Raw genomic sequence first — 13,169 nt, 5'->3', positions numbered from 1 at the left:
TTTTTTTTTTTTTTTTGTCTTTTGTCTTTTTTCCATGTCTGGCAACGGATCACAACCCTCAGTGTTGCCCCCGTACCGGACCGGGGACCGGCAACGGGATCGCAACCCTCGGTGTTGCTCCTGCTCCTCGCTCAGCCAGTGAGCGGAAACCGGTCTGTATGTGGGATCCGAACCCTCGGGCGGGAGCGCCGCCGCGCTTCCCAAGCGGCGCACTATCCAGCGCGCCACCGGGCCGGCCCTGTATTTCTTTTATATGAAGTTCAAGAACAGGCAAAACTAATCTATGGTGGTAGAAATAAGAATAGTGGTAACCTAGAAGGTGTGGGTACTTCTAAACATAAGGGAACTTCTTGGGTAAATGTCCCATGTCTTGATTTGAGTGGTAGTTACACATATAACCAGGTGATGTATACATATATACAAAAATGTAATTAACTGTGCACTTAAGATTTGTGCTATTTACTGTACATACATTATGTAATATATAAAATATTCATGTGTATTTAGATATATGTAAATTATATACACTGTATATAAATCATACCTCAATAAAGTAAGAAAAGAGCATTAGTGGGAAAGTATGTATTGTTATCTTCCAAGACATGCTTCCCTTCTCAAATATTGTATTGATCAGAAACAAGTTAATTACCATGCAATGACTTTAACACATTGATTATGTTAGGAATTTGTTACTATAATATATACAAAGAAAAATATTAGAAAATTCTTGTGGGATGAATCTTACAGATGATTACAGGAAAGTATTTCAGTCAGTTATAAGAATGTTTTCCAGAAGGTCTTCATTTAAAGTTTATGTGTGGTCCCACTATAAGTATTGTATTTTATGACATGCAAAAGTATCTAATAAGCACTAGTATTTTTAAGTCTTTCTTTTAGAAACTGTCAGATGAACAAACAGGTAAATGTGGCACGAATAATGTGGATTGCTGTAGACACTTAACTAGGCACAAGTGGCCTCATGAGCTGAGAGAAGTGAACAGCAGAGGTGGAATATTCTCACCATCAGCTCCAGTTAAAATTTGAATCCAGAGACCTTTTCCTTATTTCTCTTTAATGTTTAATCTCATTAGCATCTTTAGATTTCACTGCAAGTTGATACCATGATGAAGATTACAGTACAAAGAAAGAGTGATAAAATTTCTAATCTCCTGTCAATTCTCAGGTATTTGAGAATTTTCAAATTAAGTTAATAGCTAAGCAGATATACATAATGAGACTTACAAACTTTTGGTTTTCTAAACTTTTCTTTTTCTATTCTGTCAACAACCATAGTGCCATCACTATATTCTTAGGGATAAAGGGCAGAGTTGAACTATTGCAGGTTAAATGATAGGGTGCTCTTTCTGCAAAGCCTGTACATACAAACCTAAAAGGAAATGAATTAAACTTCAATTATATTTTACTTATTGCTTCATGGAAAAAATTTTCTCCTTACATTTTAAGTTAGATTTTTGCCCAATGATCTTTATTGTTAAATTCTAAACAAACATTGTCTTACTTCATTGTGCTGCTATAACAAAATACATGAGACTCGGTGGTTCATAAAGAACAGAAATGAAATTCTTACAGTTCTGGAGGCTGGGAAGTCCATGATCTAAGTGCTGACATGTTGTCTAGTGAGGGCCTTCTTGCTGTGTCCTCACATGATAGAAGGGACAAAAACAGTAAAAGGGGCAAATGCTGCATCCTCACATGGGGGTAGAGCTGAAGAGTAAAAAAGAGCTAGTTTTCTCCTGCCCTTTTATAAGGCACTAATTCATTCACGAATATGGAGCCCTCATGACTTAATCACATCCCCAAAGGCCCCACTTCTTAATACCATCACAATGGGGGCTAAGTTCAATTTTGAGAGACATTCAGACCATAGCAAACATAAAAGGTAATACACCTTCAAATAATCAACAAAGAAAAATCCAATTTATGTTTAATCAAGGCTCCTAATTTCTCCTTCCCCCACTCACTTACCTTCTAGACATCAACTATTCATTTAACCATTTCACCAAAAAACTAACAGAGGAGAGAAGCAAATATAAGGCATACGGATCAATTAAATAATCAATTTCTGTGACATTTGGGGGAGTAATAAGATAAGTTATTAATTTGTTAATAGTGATTTTGTGTGATTTGTATTATCAAACATTGTTAAGTACCTACTTAGTCAAAATGAACTATTTGAGTATATTTAATGTCTATAGTCCAATTATTATTATGTCAATTGAAATTTGTATATGATTGCCACATAGGCAACTCTTATTTTAGCTATTCCCAGTGAGGGAGAAAGAACTAATTTACATGACTGATGTAAAACAACTACATTGGGACCAGGGTGTCTCAACCTAAGTACTGTTGACATTGGGAGCTGGATAATTCTTTGTTTTGGGAAGCTATACTGTGCATTGCAAGATGTTTAGCAGAATCCCTGCCTTCTACCCACTAGATACCTCATCAAGTTGTGACAACCAAAAATGTCTACAGACATTGCCAAATGCCCCCTAAGGGGCAACATTGACCCCACTTGAGACCACTGTTTTAGAAATAAGAATCCCTGCTTTTCTTCTCTTTTGGCTATTTAGTAGAAATGTGAATAATTTAGAGGTGATCATTCACTGCTGTATGTTGGAGAACCATTGTTATCTTCTTTTTCCTTGTATTTTTAATCATTTCTGTATTCAGTGATACTATTTTGACAGCTCTTTATTCTACTCATTAAACTGCCATCTTTTCTGTCTAATGTAATTATTATAATCAGAAATATGCATTCAGTTATAGAAAACATGATTCATAATGAAACATAAAAACATCATATAACATGGTTAGACTGTTATTTCATTTTGATTTACTCATAAATAGTGTAATGTTTTGCTGTTAGGAAGAAGGATTTAGAAAGTAATAAACTCTTATTGTGGCTGGAATATGTCATGTTTAGGAATTAATAAAATATATTTACGTTCTAAGGAAATGAAAATATATAGAGAGAAATATTTCTTTTAATACTCCTTTTCAAATCAAAATTTTTTACATAGATAACAATATAACATCCACAGAAGTTGATTTGTATAGATGATCTATAGTCTCATATACATTTTGGCCCCAAACTGTTGTGCCAGAATACAGCCATAAATAAAACCTACAGAAAGGTCATATAGCAGAAACCTAGGAGACCATGTTTCATGGATCTATTTGCTAGAAACAGCTTTCATTTTAAAATGGAAAGGAAACTACCAAGGAAAGAGAAAGGTGTACTTAAAAAAAGATTGTCCAGCATGTAGCTATACATTTAGAACCGACATTTTCTGCTTTATTTTTTAAAAATTAATTTGTCATCTAAAAGCTGAATTATTAAATGATGTGTAAATAACTCCAGTCATAGATTTGGGAATGCTTTATAATTCTCTCATTTATTTTTTGTATTCTTCCAACACCATAGAGGACTGTTATAAAATAGCTCAAATGATAGTTGCCTGATATCATAGTGAATATCCACAGTAAGATAACAGAAGTTCATTTATAAATAATTGTTTAATAAAAACCTGTAAGTTTCCAAAGTTGTAATGCTGATTAAATATCCATTTTAGTGGTTTTTTTTGTTACCTTGCCTACTTCAGTTTACCAGAGGAATGTGATTTAATTTTTCAACAGAATCTATGCTATAGTGAAATGTTCTCAACTAGTAACTGGTTTATTCACTTTGTCCTTAGAAATGCGCTATGTGCTGTTGGGGAATATGGTAGCAGGAGGGGCAGTAGTAGAAATGCAGTATTTGTAGAGCTTACACTAAGGCATTGTGTTAAGCACCTTAACTTCCTGTCTTATTTATTGTTCACCACAACTCTGAACGTATGTGATTTTTTATCCCCCTCTTTAAAAAAAAAAAAAACATATGGAGAAACTAAGGCTTTAGTAATGTTAGAAACCTTGTCCAAGCTTTCTATGTAATTAGTGGCAAAGATGGGATTTGAATACAGGTCTTGCTGACTTCGAATTGATCCCCTTAATTATTACCGTGTAAAGTAGAATCTAAAACCTTCATTGTACTTGCAGTTTACTTGACCTATTTGGGAAACTCATTCAGCCAGAAAGCAACCTTTTAAAACTTAATTGACTAGAAATTATTTCCATGATCATATACAATGTTAATTAATTTTTATCATGTTCTGAATTAATTGCACAATTCTGAGGTCCTCATAATCTTTATTTTTGGTGGAGAATGTTATATCAGAGCCATCCCTCAATAGTGTGTTTATTTGTAAATTTTAGAGCTATCTAATATCTAACATTTTACTAGACACTATATATAAGGGAAACACTTCTACACACATAATGCTTCTGTAGTCAGTACACTTCTGACACCGAATGTGTAGATTTTCCCCTCACGTTAATCATTTCTCCAACTCTCCAGAAACCAGCTGAGTGTCCTACAACTCAATAATGTCACTAATTTTCTGGAGTTAGCACAGACCCCACAGGGTAAGGGCTTAGGCGTACAAGACTGCCTCCATTGAGATGCCAGTTGCAAGTCCCAGGTTGTGACCTGTACTTCTGACCAACCAGCTGTGCATCAGTGGTTCCCATAACCCCCTCCTCGGGCTAGAATGACTCACAAAACTCAGAGAAACATTTACTTACATTTACCAGCTCATTATAAAGAATATAACTCAGGAACAGCCAAATGAAAGAGATGCATAGGTTGAGGTGTGGGGAAGGGTTGCAGAGCTTCCATGCCTTCCCTGGGCATGCTACCCTCCCATGTGTTCACCAGCCTGAAAACTCTCTGAACCCAGTAGTTTAGGGATTTTTAAGGAGGCTTCATCATGTAGGCATGATCTGTTATTAACATCTCCAGCCCCTCTCCTCTCCTTGGAAGACACAAGATAGGGCTAAAACTTTTAAGCTTCTAATCATGACTTGGTCTTTCTGGTGACCAGTCCCCATCCTGAAGCTATCCAGAACCCCACCAAGACTTGCCTCATTAGAACAAAAGATGATTTTATCACCCAGGAAATTCTAAGGGATTTAGGAGCCCTGTGTCAGAAATTGGGGTCAGAGATCAAATGTTAGAACAAAAGATGCTCCTAGCATCCCTATTAGTCAGGAAATTACAAGGGTTTTAGGATCCCTGTGTCAGAAATCAGACCAAATATATATATTTATTATTATGTCACAATATTCTAACATCTGAATATGTTTATTGGTGTCCGATATTTAAACTAGGATTAGATATTTTGAGTTCTAGAATTCTACTTAGCCAGAATATTATTATGCTACTAGTCGTTAAAATATTTTTCAGTATGCAGAATTTTTATTTCTATCTATCTATCTATCTATCTATCTATCTATCTATCTATCTATCTATCTATCTATATTGAAACATGAGTGTACAAATCTATGGGGTACAGCACTGAATATCAATATGTGATGCTCAAATCAGGAAAATTAGTATATTCAACCTCACACATTGTAATCATATTTTGTGGCCTTTTACCAATTTATTACGAACCCTTCTCCACCTTTGCCATCTCTGTTGGCCTCAGTTCTGTTCTCTCCTTTTGAAAGTTCAATGAATGACTGTGATTTTTGTGTCTCTCTCTTTCTTTCTTTTTTTTTTTTTTTTTTTTTTTTTTTTTTTTTTTTTTTGGCTCCAACTTCTGAGTGAGGACATGGGGTATTTCTCTTTCTGTGCCATCTTACTTCACTTAACATAATTTTCTCTATGTTCATCCATGATGCTGCAAATGGCAGATTTTTGAGTAATTTCCATTGTGTATATATATCACATTTTCCTTATTCAGTTGTTCATCAGTGGACATTTAGGTCAGTTCTAACTCATGGCTGTTGTAAATAGAGCTGCAATAAACATGGGAATGCAGGTATCTCTTCAACATGATGATTTCCATTCCTTTGGGTATATACCCAGCACTAGGATTGCTGGGTCATGTGGCAGTTCTATCTATAATTGTCTAAGGAAACTCCATACTGTTTTCTTTAAAAGCTGCACTAATTTACAGTCCCACCAACAGTGTAGGAGGGTTCACTTTCTCTGCATCCTCACCAGCATTTGTTATTCTCTGTCTTTTTGATAATGGCCAGTCTACCTGGGGTGAGATGATATCTGAATGTGGTATTGATTTGCATTTCCCTGATGCTGAGTGATGTTGAGAATTTTTTCATGTTTTTGTTGGCCCTTTGTATCTCTTCCTTTGAGAAAAAAATGCCTGTTCAGCTCCTTTGTCCACTTTTTAAATGGGTTACTTAGGTTTTTTACTAAGTTATTTGAGTTCTTTGTATATTCTGGTTGTTAATCCCATGTTGGATGCATAGTTTGCAAATATTTCCCCCAACTCTGTAGGCACAAACTTGGCTAAGTTTACTCCTAAGTATTTTGTTTTATTTATTTATTTATTTATTTATTTATTTATTTCGGTGACTATTGTAAATGGTATTGCTGTCTTGACTTCTTTTTCTGGGACTTCGTTTTTGGAGTATAAAAGCACTAGTGATTTTTGCATGTTGATTTTGTATCCTGCAACTTTACTGAAATCATTTATTAGCTCTAAGAGGTTTTTTTTTGTAGAGTCTTTAGGTTTTTCTATGTATAAGATCATGTCACCTGCAAACAGGAACAGTTTGACTTTGTCTCTTCCAATCTGGATGCTCTTTATTTCTTTCTCTTGCCTGATTGCTCTGGCTAGTACTTCCAATACTATGTTAAATAGGAGCAGTCAGAGTGGGCATCTTTGTCTTGTTCCTGTTCTTAAGGATGTTATTGGCGGTGGTGTAGTAGATAGCTTTTATTGTGTTGAGATACTTTCCTTCTGCCTGCCTTTAATGAGATAAAATTAAGTAGATACCTGAATGCAGTGGTTGAATACTGCATTTAGTTTTTTTAACATGTAGACATGAGTGTTTCCATTGTGAAAGTCAGATTTTGCTCTTGCTCTATATAGAAGATGAGGGTCAGATTTCTCTGTTGAAATCATTTGATCACAGCAAAGTTTGCGCCCTGTCATAGTATCTCAGGCCATTTTTTTTAAACTACTGTTTAAAAGGCATGGACTCCTAAACTCATGCCATTAACTGCTATCAGAGAAGCCTGAGCTGTGGCCCCAGCTCTGCTTCTAACTGGTCTAGTTAGCTGTGTGTCATAGTGCAATGCATTCAAGCTCCCTAAGCATTAGTTTCCTTACCTTAAAAAAAAATAGATCTGGTAATAGTACCTACCTTACAGAACCATTGTGGGGATTCAATTAGATAATAAAAATAAAGTTTTATACAAGACTAGTGCACGGTTAGGTGCTCAGTCAGTATTGAATTAGCATCATCATCATCATCAAACTATTTTACTATATCTATCTAGAGGTATATGTAGATATATCTCGAGGCTTTACCTCCAGGGTATAGAGAAGAAGAAGGGGAAAGCAAGATAGAGAACAGCTAAAGAAGCAGGAGCCAATAATACTGAGGATGCTGGAATTGCAAAGGACAGGAAGGACTGGTTGGGAGTTAGAAGCGACAGTGAGTGTCCTGGGCTGTTCCACAGGTTGTATTCCTGACATTTGTGGATCCCAATCACTTTTGTCTTGTGGCTCCTTCTTCCATGAAAAAAATACTTCAAATTATATTTTATGACTCTGTTGATATAAAGATGAATATGTTAATGCTACATATGTAGACTATTGTCTTTGAGTGAAAAGGTCTTTTTTTCCTTCTAACTTTTAAAGGAAATCCAAACATTTTCATGGGCTCTTAAAAGTATTGTGAGCCATAGGCACTGTGCCTCCTGTGCTTAATAGAGAAGTTGGCCCTACTCTTCCACTTGACTCTGATGGCTCTGTAGCAACAGCATCTATTGTACCATCAGTGACCTGGGCTGTAGGCATTCTTTCAAGTCTTGTTAAGTGCCCTTGATGTAAACACTTAACCTTTGCAGGTGTTTCATGTTCTGTGTTTTGGACTGAGCTATCCTTTACCAGCGTTCTTCAGGAGCTCACATAATGCCCAGGGAAGCAAATCAATATTTCCGTGAACAATACGTGAATCCAGACGTTCTGAATGTATAGCCTCCTCAGTGGCCAGTAAGAATCTACATTCATCCAAGGCTTGAGAATTGTTTAGCATTTAGTTTTCTTAAAAAGCAAGTGAGGATGAGAGGGGTATGTTCTTTAATTCATGATTTATTTCAGGCTTGTATAAATTATCTTTCTGTGTTGGTGCAAAAGAGTGATGTTAAACATTCGCTTCATGAGTTAATGTCACTTATGGTCAGATAAATCACCATTTAAATAAAAACTTTGGCTTGGCACATGTGTTCTCCATGTTTCTCTAAGTCACATCTGCTTCTTTTACTTGAAGAAACAAACTTTTACAATTAGTGCAGCAGCATTGAGGAAAATTGGATCTTGCTGGCTTCCGACAGCATTCAGAGAAGTTTCTCCTAGTACAAATTTCTTCTGCATGCCTTCAGTAGTTTATGTTTTGGCATTTTAAGAATTGGTCTTATGATTTCTCATCTGGACAGGGAAATAAAAAGTAACACTAAAAAGTTTTTAAATGAAATATTCTCTTAGAGTTACTGGATTTCAAATGTGACATTTGAAGCTATGAAGGAGATTGTGGCTGAAAGGAAAGCAAAGGCAGTCTCCTTTTGATGACTTCAAAACCTAATAGTCACTACTTCTCTATGGGCTTTAGTTTCTCCAAAGGGCCCCTAAATATTTTGTCTCTTTTTCTATTTTCCCATTTCTCTTTTCCATTTCTCAAGTCAAACTAGCTCTGGCAATGATATATACCAGGCTAGCGAGGATAGTAGTGAGAGAAGGAAGAGACCTTTTGTACTAGGTAAGGCATTTTTTATAAGTCCTCCTCCCACAACCAAACCAACTCTAGAGCATGATTTATTTTAAAAACGACATTTTTCGGCTTTATCAAACAACACAGTTTGGACATATATAGGACAAGTTAAAGCAAATGATTCCTCTGGGCTAGTGATTTTTTAACCTTTTGGAGAAAGCGATGTACCCCTTTGAATATCCAATGAAAGTTTTGATCCCTTGTCTCAGAAATAATGTATATATACACCCAATGCTGTATACAATTTTAGAGATTTGAAATATTCCAGGTACAATATTCCTATCCTACTAACTCACAGTATGAATTAGAATATCAGTAGAAGCAGAAAACATAATAAAGATAGTTTCATATTTGGCATAAATATACATGATTAAAATCCAATTGATTGAGCATCTACTTTGTTCTGACAACTGCATTAACTATTTATATGCGTTGTTTCACTTGTAGTTTTAATGATAAATAAGATAGTGTCTATATAATAATATAACTTTTTAGAATTATGTGTAGTCTTTCAATTACAGTCATGTGCCATGTAATGATGTTTTGGTCAATGACAGACTGCATATATGACGGTGGTCCCATGAGATTATCATGGCTACACTATATAGTGTAGTCTGTACCAACTAGGTTTGTGTAAGTACACTTTATGATGTTTGCACAATGATGAAATCACCCTACCAAATCGTTCAATGCATTTCTCAGAATAGATCCCTGTCATTAAGTGACACATGACTGTATTTCTATTAGCACAGAGAATCAGCAATTGGTTATATTTCTCAAAGCAAAATGTCACCAAACCTAATATTTGCCTCAGAAATAAACATCTACAAAGTGTTACCTAGTCATTACTTTCTAGGATCAGAAGGTGGTTATGAGATGTAGATAATAGTGCTTCTGAAAACATAGGGAAATTTAGTAATATATCATGTAGACCATTTACATTGTCTTCATTAATCAAATCCATTGATGTGCTTTCTTTCAGAAGGCTGTAACAAATTGTTTTGTGTTCAAAGAAAGGTTGGCCCAATGTTTCAACTAGATAATGCTAAGAAAATTTCCACATGCATTTGACTAACTGTGACATTTCTTTCAATAGGCATGTGTTGTGGGAACATGAATGGGGGATGGAGTATTCCTTGCAGAACTACAAGCTTGTTTGACATATGTTCCCTGAAGACAGAATTAGGACACTTTATTGCCTGACATATTTAAGTTCTTTTGGAAATGCTGCTAATTTGTATTTTTTTCTTTTTCACCCACATCTCTTTTAAAATCGTGACTGATGAGTTTAAAGCATTGAGCATGACCTCACTCTTCAAAGCAGTACAGGCCTCTTTGCCCAGTGGCCCTCCAGCTCTTCAGGACCTCATTCTTTAGCAATGTGGTGCAGACTTACACTGAGTTTTCTGCTTTTGCCTCCTCCACATCCCTCCCTCCACCGCCTCCTGCATGCTTCAGGATGATCTTTCCAGACTTAATGATACTGAAAATAAATATTGCATGTGGGATTCTTGACCTCACAGGTTATTTTAAAATTAAATTCCTGATAAAGTTTAGAGAACTGGGTTTCAAAGGTTTAAGAAATAGCAGGAAGAGAGAAGTTTTCTTTAAGTGAAATAATCTCTCTTAAATACTTAGATCAAAATACCATTTGTGCAATCTGGATTTGAGTCACAGGTTACCACTTACTTGTTGGAGAACTCGGGCAAATTTCTCATCTGTCATATAGATATAGTAATTGACCTTATGGGAAGTTTTAAGGAAAAATTGAGTTAATATTGGAAAGATCTTGGAAGCACCTGGGCACAGAAAGAGATCAGTATACATGTTTGCAAAACACAATTTTTAAAAAAGGCAAATAAATAAAATATGTTTTCAGGTTGGCATAAGAGGAAAGTTTAAAACATGGGTCTTTATTTATTATTTTTTTTCCTATTGAGGTCTAGCAGTTGGAGATTTTCAAATTGTTTATATTTGGGTTTAGATTTAATAAGATGTAAAAATATTAAGGGCTTTGCAGAACAAACCACATGTGCTAAATTATACAATAAATTTTGTAGAAACTGTGATAAAACCAAGATTTCAGAATTAAATGTAAATTTTGCCTTGAATATGTGTTTTAATTTTGACAGTTGTATATTTAATTTTGTCATCATATTAGCAGTCTCAGCTGGGAGACTAAGAATTCAAATATTTAACAAAAAGAGGGAAAGTATTTTTTTTGCCAAAACCAGGAACATCCTTCATAGATATTATCCAATGGACTCCATTAAGGGTGAGAAGATCAATGTTCTCTGTATTGTTTTTATAAATGAGCAGCATGACGTTACCAGCATGTTGTCAGGTACAAGATAAAATCATAACATAGTTTGATTTTTTTGCATGTATAATCTGTAGAAAAGTACTATCATTTTGAAAGCTGTCACTTCAAAAGCCAATAAACTTATTCATAACTCATAATAAGCTAAATGAGAAGACGAGTCTCATTCTCCATATTCACATCATAATTTCAGCCCAAGCTGCTAAACTCTCCTCCACTTATTTAAAATAAGAATTTGTTCCAAATGACTTGTGGATGTTTCCCAAATGCTAATATATCTTCACAGATCGTAGATTTGTCCCTACTGAGAACATTTAAAATGCATAGTATCTATTATTGAGCACTTTTTATGTACCAGGTTCTATTCTAATTGCTTTACATTTACTAACTCAGTTCTCAAAACAAAACAAAACACTTACAAGGCAGATATTTTCATAATTTTCATTTCACAGATGGAGAAGTGGAGACAAAGAGAACTTGCCAAGGTCACATAGCTTTTAGGTAGCAGAGCCCATTTTTGAATCCATGCAGCCCGGCTCCAAAGCTCTGCTACTTACAGACTGTCCTCTTAGCCACTATTTGACACACCAAAACAAGACCGTGCAAATAAGTATATGCTTTCCAAAAGGCTTTAGTTCCAAAAGTTAATTTGTACTCAGTTTTTTGCAATGAGGTTAAGTTATAGGGAGCCTTTGAAATCCAACTTAACATATGATATCATTAATGTAGTGGGAGGGTCATGAGGAAGGGGACAAGCACACCAGGGAGCACTGCAATAATTATGTGTGGGGGATGGGCTTGAGCTGCTAAAGCTGTTAATGGGGAAGATCCTGATAGAGAAGGGCACGAAGAGCAGAGCCTGTCTGTAGCTATGGGAATGACCAAAAGCTCTGCACCCAGCAGCTGTGTTCATAGTTAGGCCATTTGTGAGTCTTGTGTTCCAATGTCAACACTAAACTTCAGAGTTACGGGGATCATTGATGTCCATCACCTCACCTGTGTATGAGTAAACCTCAATAATTTGCCAAGGTTCATTGCCTGTCAGTGACAGAGTAAGGATGGGAACCCATGGATCAGGTATCAAACCTTCTGGCAGTTTCTAGTTGTACCTTATGTAGAAAGGCTTTTGGAATCCAGATCTAGGTATGTTTACTGAGTTCCTTAAGCCAGTTCCATATTCTTAAGAAAATCATTAATGCAGAATCTCCGTTTCTAAATTTAAAAAATGAATGATGCAAATTTGCTGACTATTCTCCTTAACTAAAAAGATCCCTATTTCTTCTTTAAAATATGTACCTAGCCTCCATACCCTTGTTTGTTAAGTCTTAGTGGCATCATCTTGATATCATAAAATATAAAATCTGTAAAAATTTTTTGATGAAAGGAATGCATTATATTTAGAAGTAGTTATAAATCATTACTTTGAAAATGTCCTTGAGTGATGTCTCCAAGGATGAGACCTACTCTGGTAATCTGCAAATCATTAACAGCCAGTCAGCAAATAAGAGGTAATTATTAGGTCATGGCATCAACTATAAGAGGTAATTATTGTATCAAGTCCTGCTGCTGTTTATGGGCTTGCATTTTTGTAAGGAACTAAACAAATACATTTGTCTGTGTCAGTACTGGCACAGAATGAAAAAATAATGGTTCGTGTAAAGCCCCCAAAATAGCCTGCACTGCCTGAGACTCTCTGGCATCCTCTTTCCCATGCTAAGTCCATCTGTGATCACAATAACCCCTCAGGCTGGCATGCAACCCTTCCTGCCAAATGGCCACATGCTGCCGAGGAACAGCCTCTCACCCCCTTTCATAGCCAGAGCACAATATCAAATGAATTTCCTTTGAACCTTGCTTCCTCTTGGCTCTTAACAGAGTCTATCTAGCTCCTTAGAAGAAACACTTCAGGTTCTGGAAGCCACAGAATCCCTCACTAATCATCTTTTTTTTCTTTTGGATAAGCAAATATGAAAAGCATTTT

At 35.7% G+C, this 13,169-nt stretch overlaps 1 protein-coding gene across 1 annotated transcript in view; it reads left to right on the top strand.

Moving 5' to 3' along the window:
• The window catches only part of LOC103610672 (cadherin-like and PC-esterase domain-containing protein 1), a 30,480-nt gene extending 19,143 nt beyond the window's left edge, over nucleotides 1-11,337 (top strand). The window contains exon 10 of the mRNA XM_008594786.1: nucleotides 9,965-11,337. Within this exon, the coding sequence (XP_008593008.1) occupies nucleotides 9,965-9,985 (21 nt within the window). The 3' untranslated portion in view covers nucleotides 9,986-11,337. The remainder of the gene's footprint in view (nucleotides 1-9,964) is intronic.
• The last annotated feature ends 1,832 nt before the right edge of the window (nucleotides 11,338-13,169 follow it).

This window comes from Galeopterus variegatus, unplaced genomic scaffold (assembly GCF_000696425.1).
Source record: "Galeopterus variegatus unplaced genomic scaffold, G_variegatus-3.0.2 Scaffold11554, whole genome shotgun sequence".
Classification (NCBI taxonomy): Eukaryota; Metazoa; Chordata; class Mammalia; order Dermoptera; family Cynocephalidae; genus Galeopterus; species Galeopterus variegatus.
The sequence above is the reverse complement of the archived record's forward strand: the minus strand, read 5'-3'. Positions and strand labels throughout refer to the sequence as shown.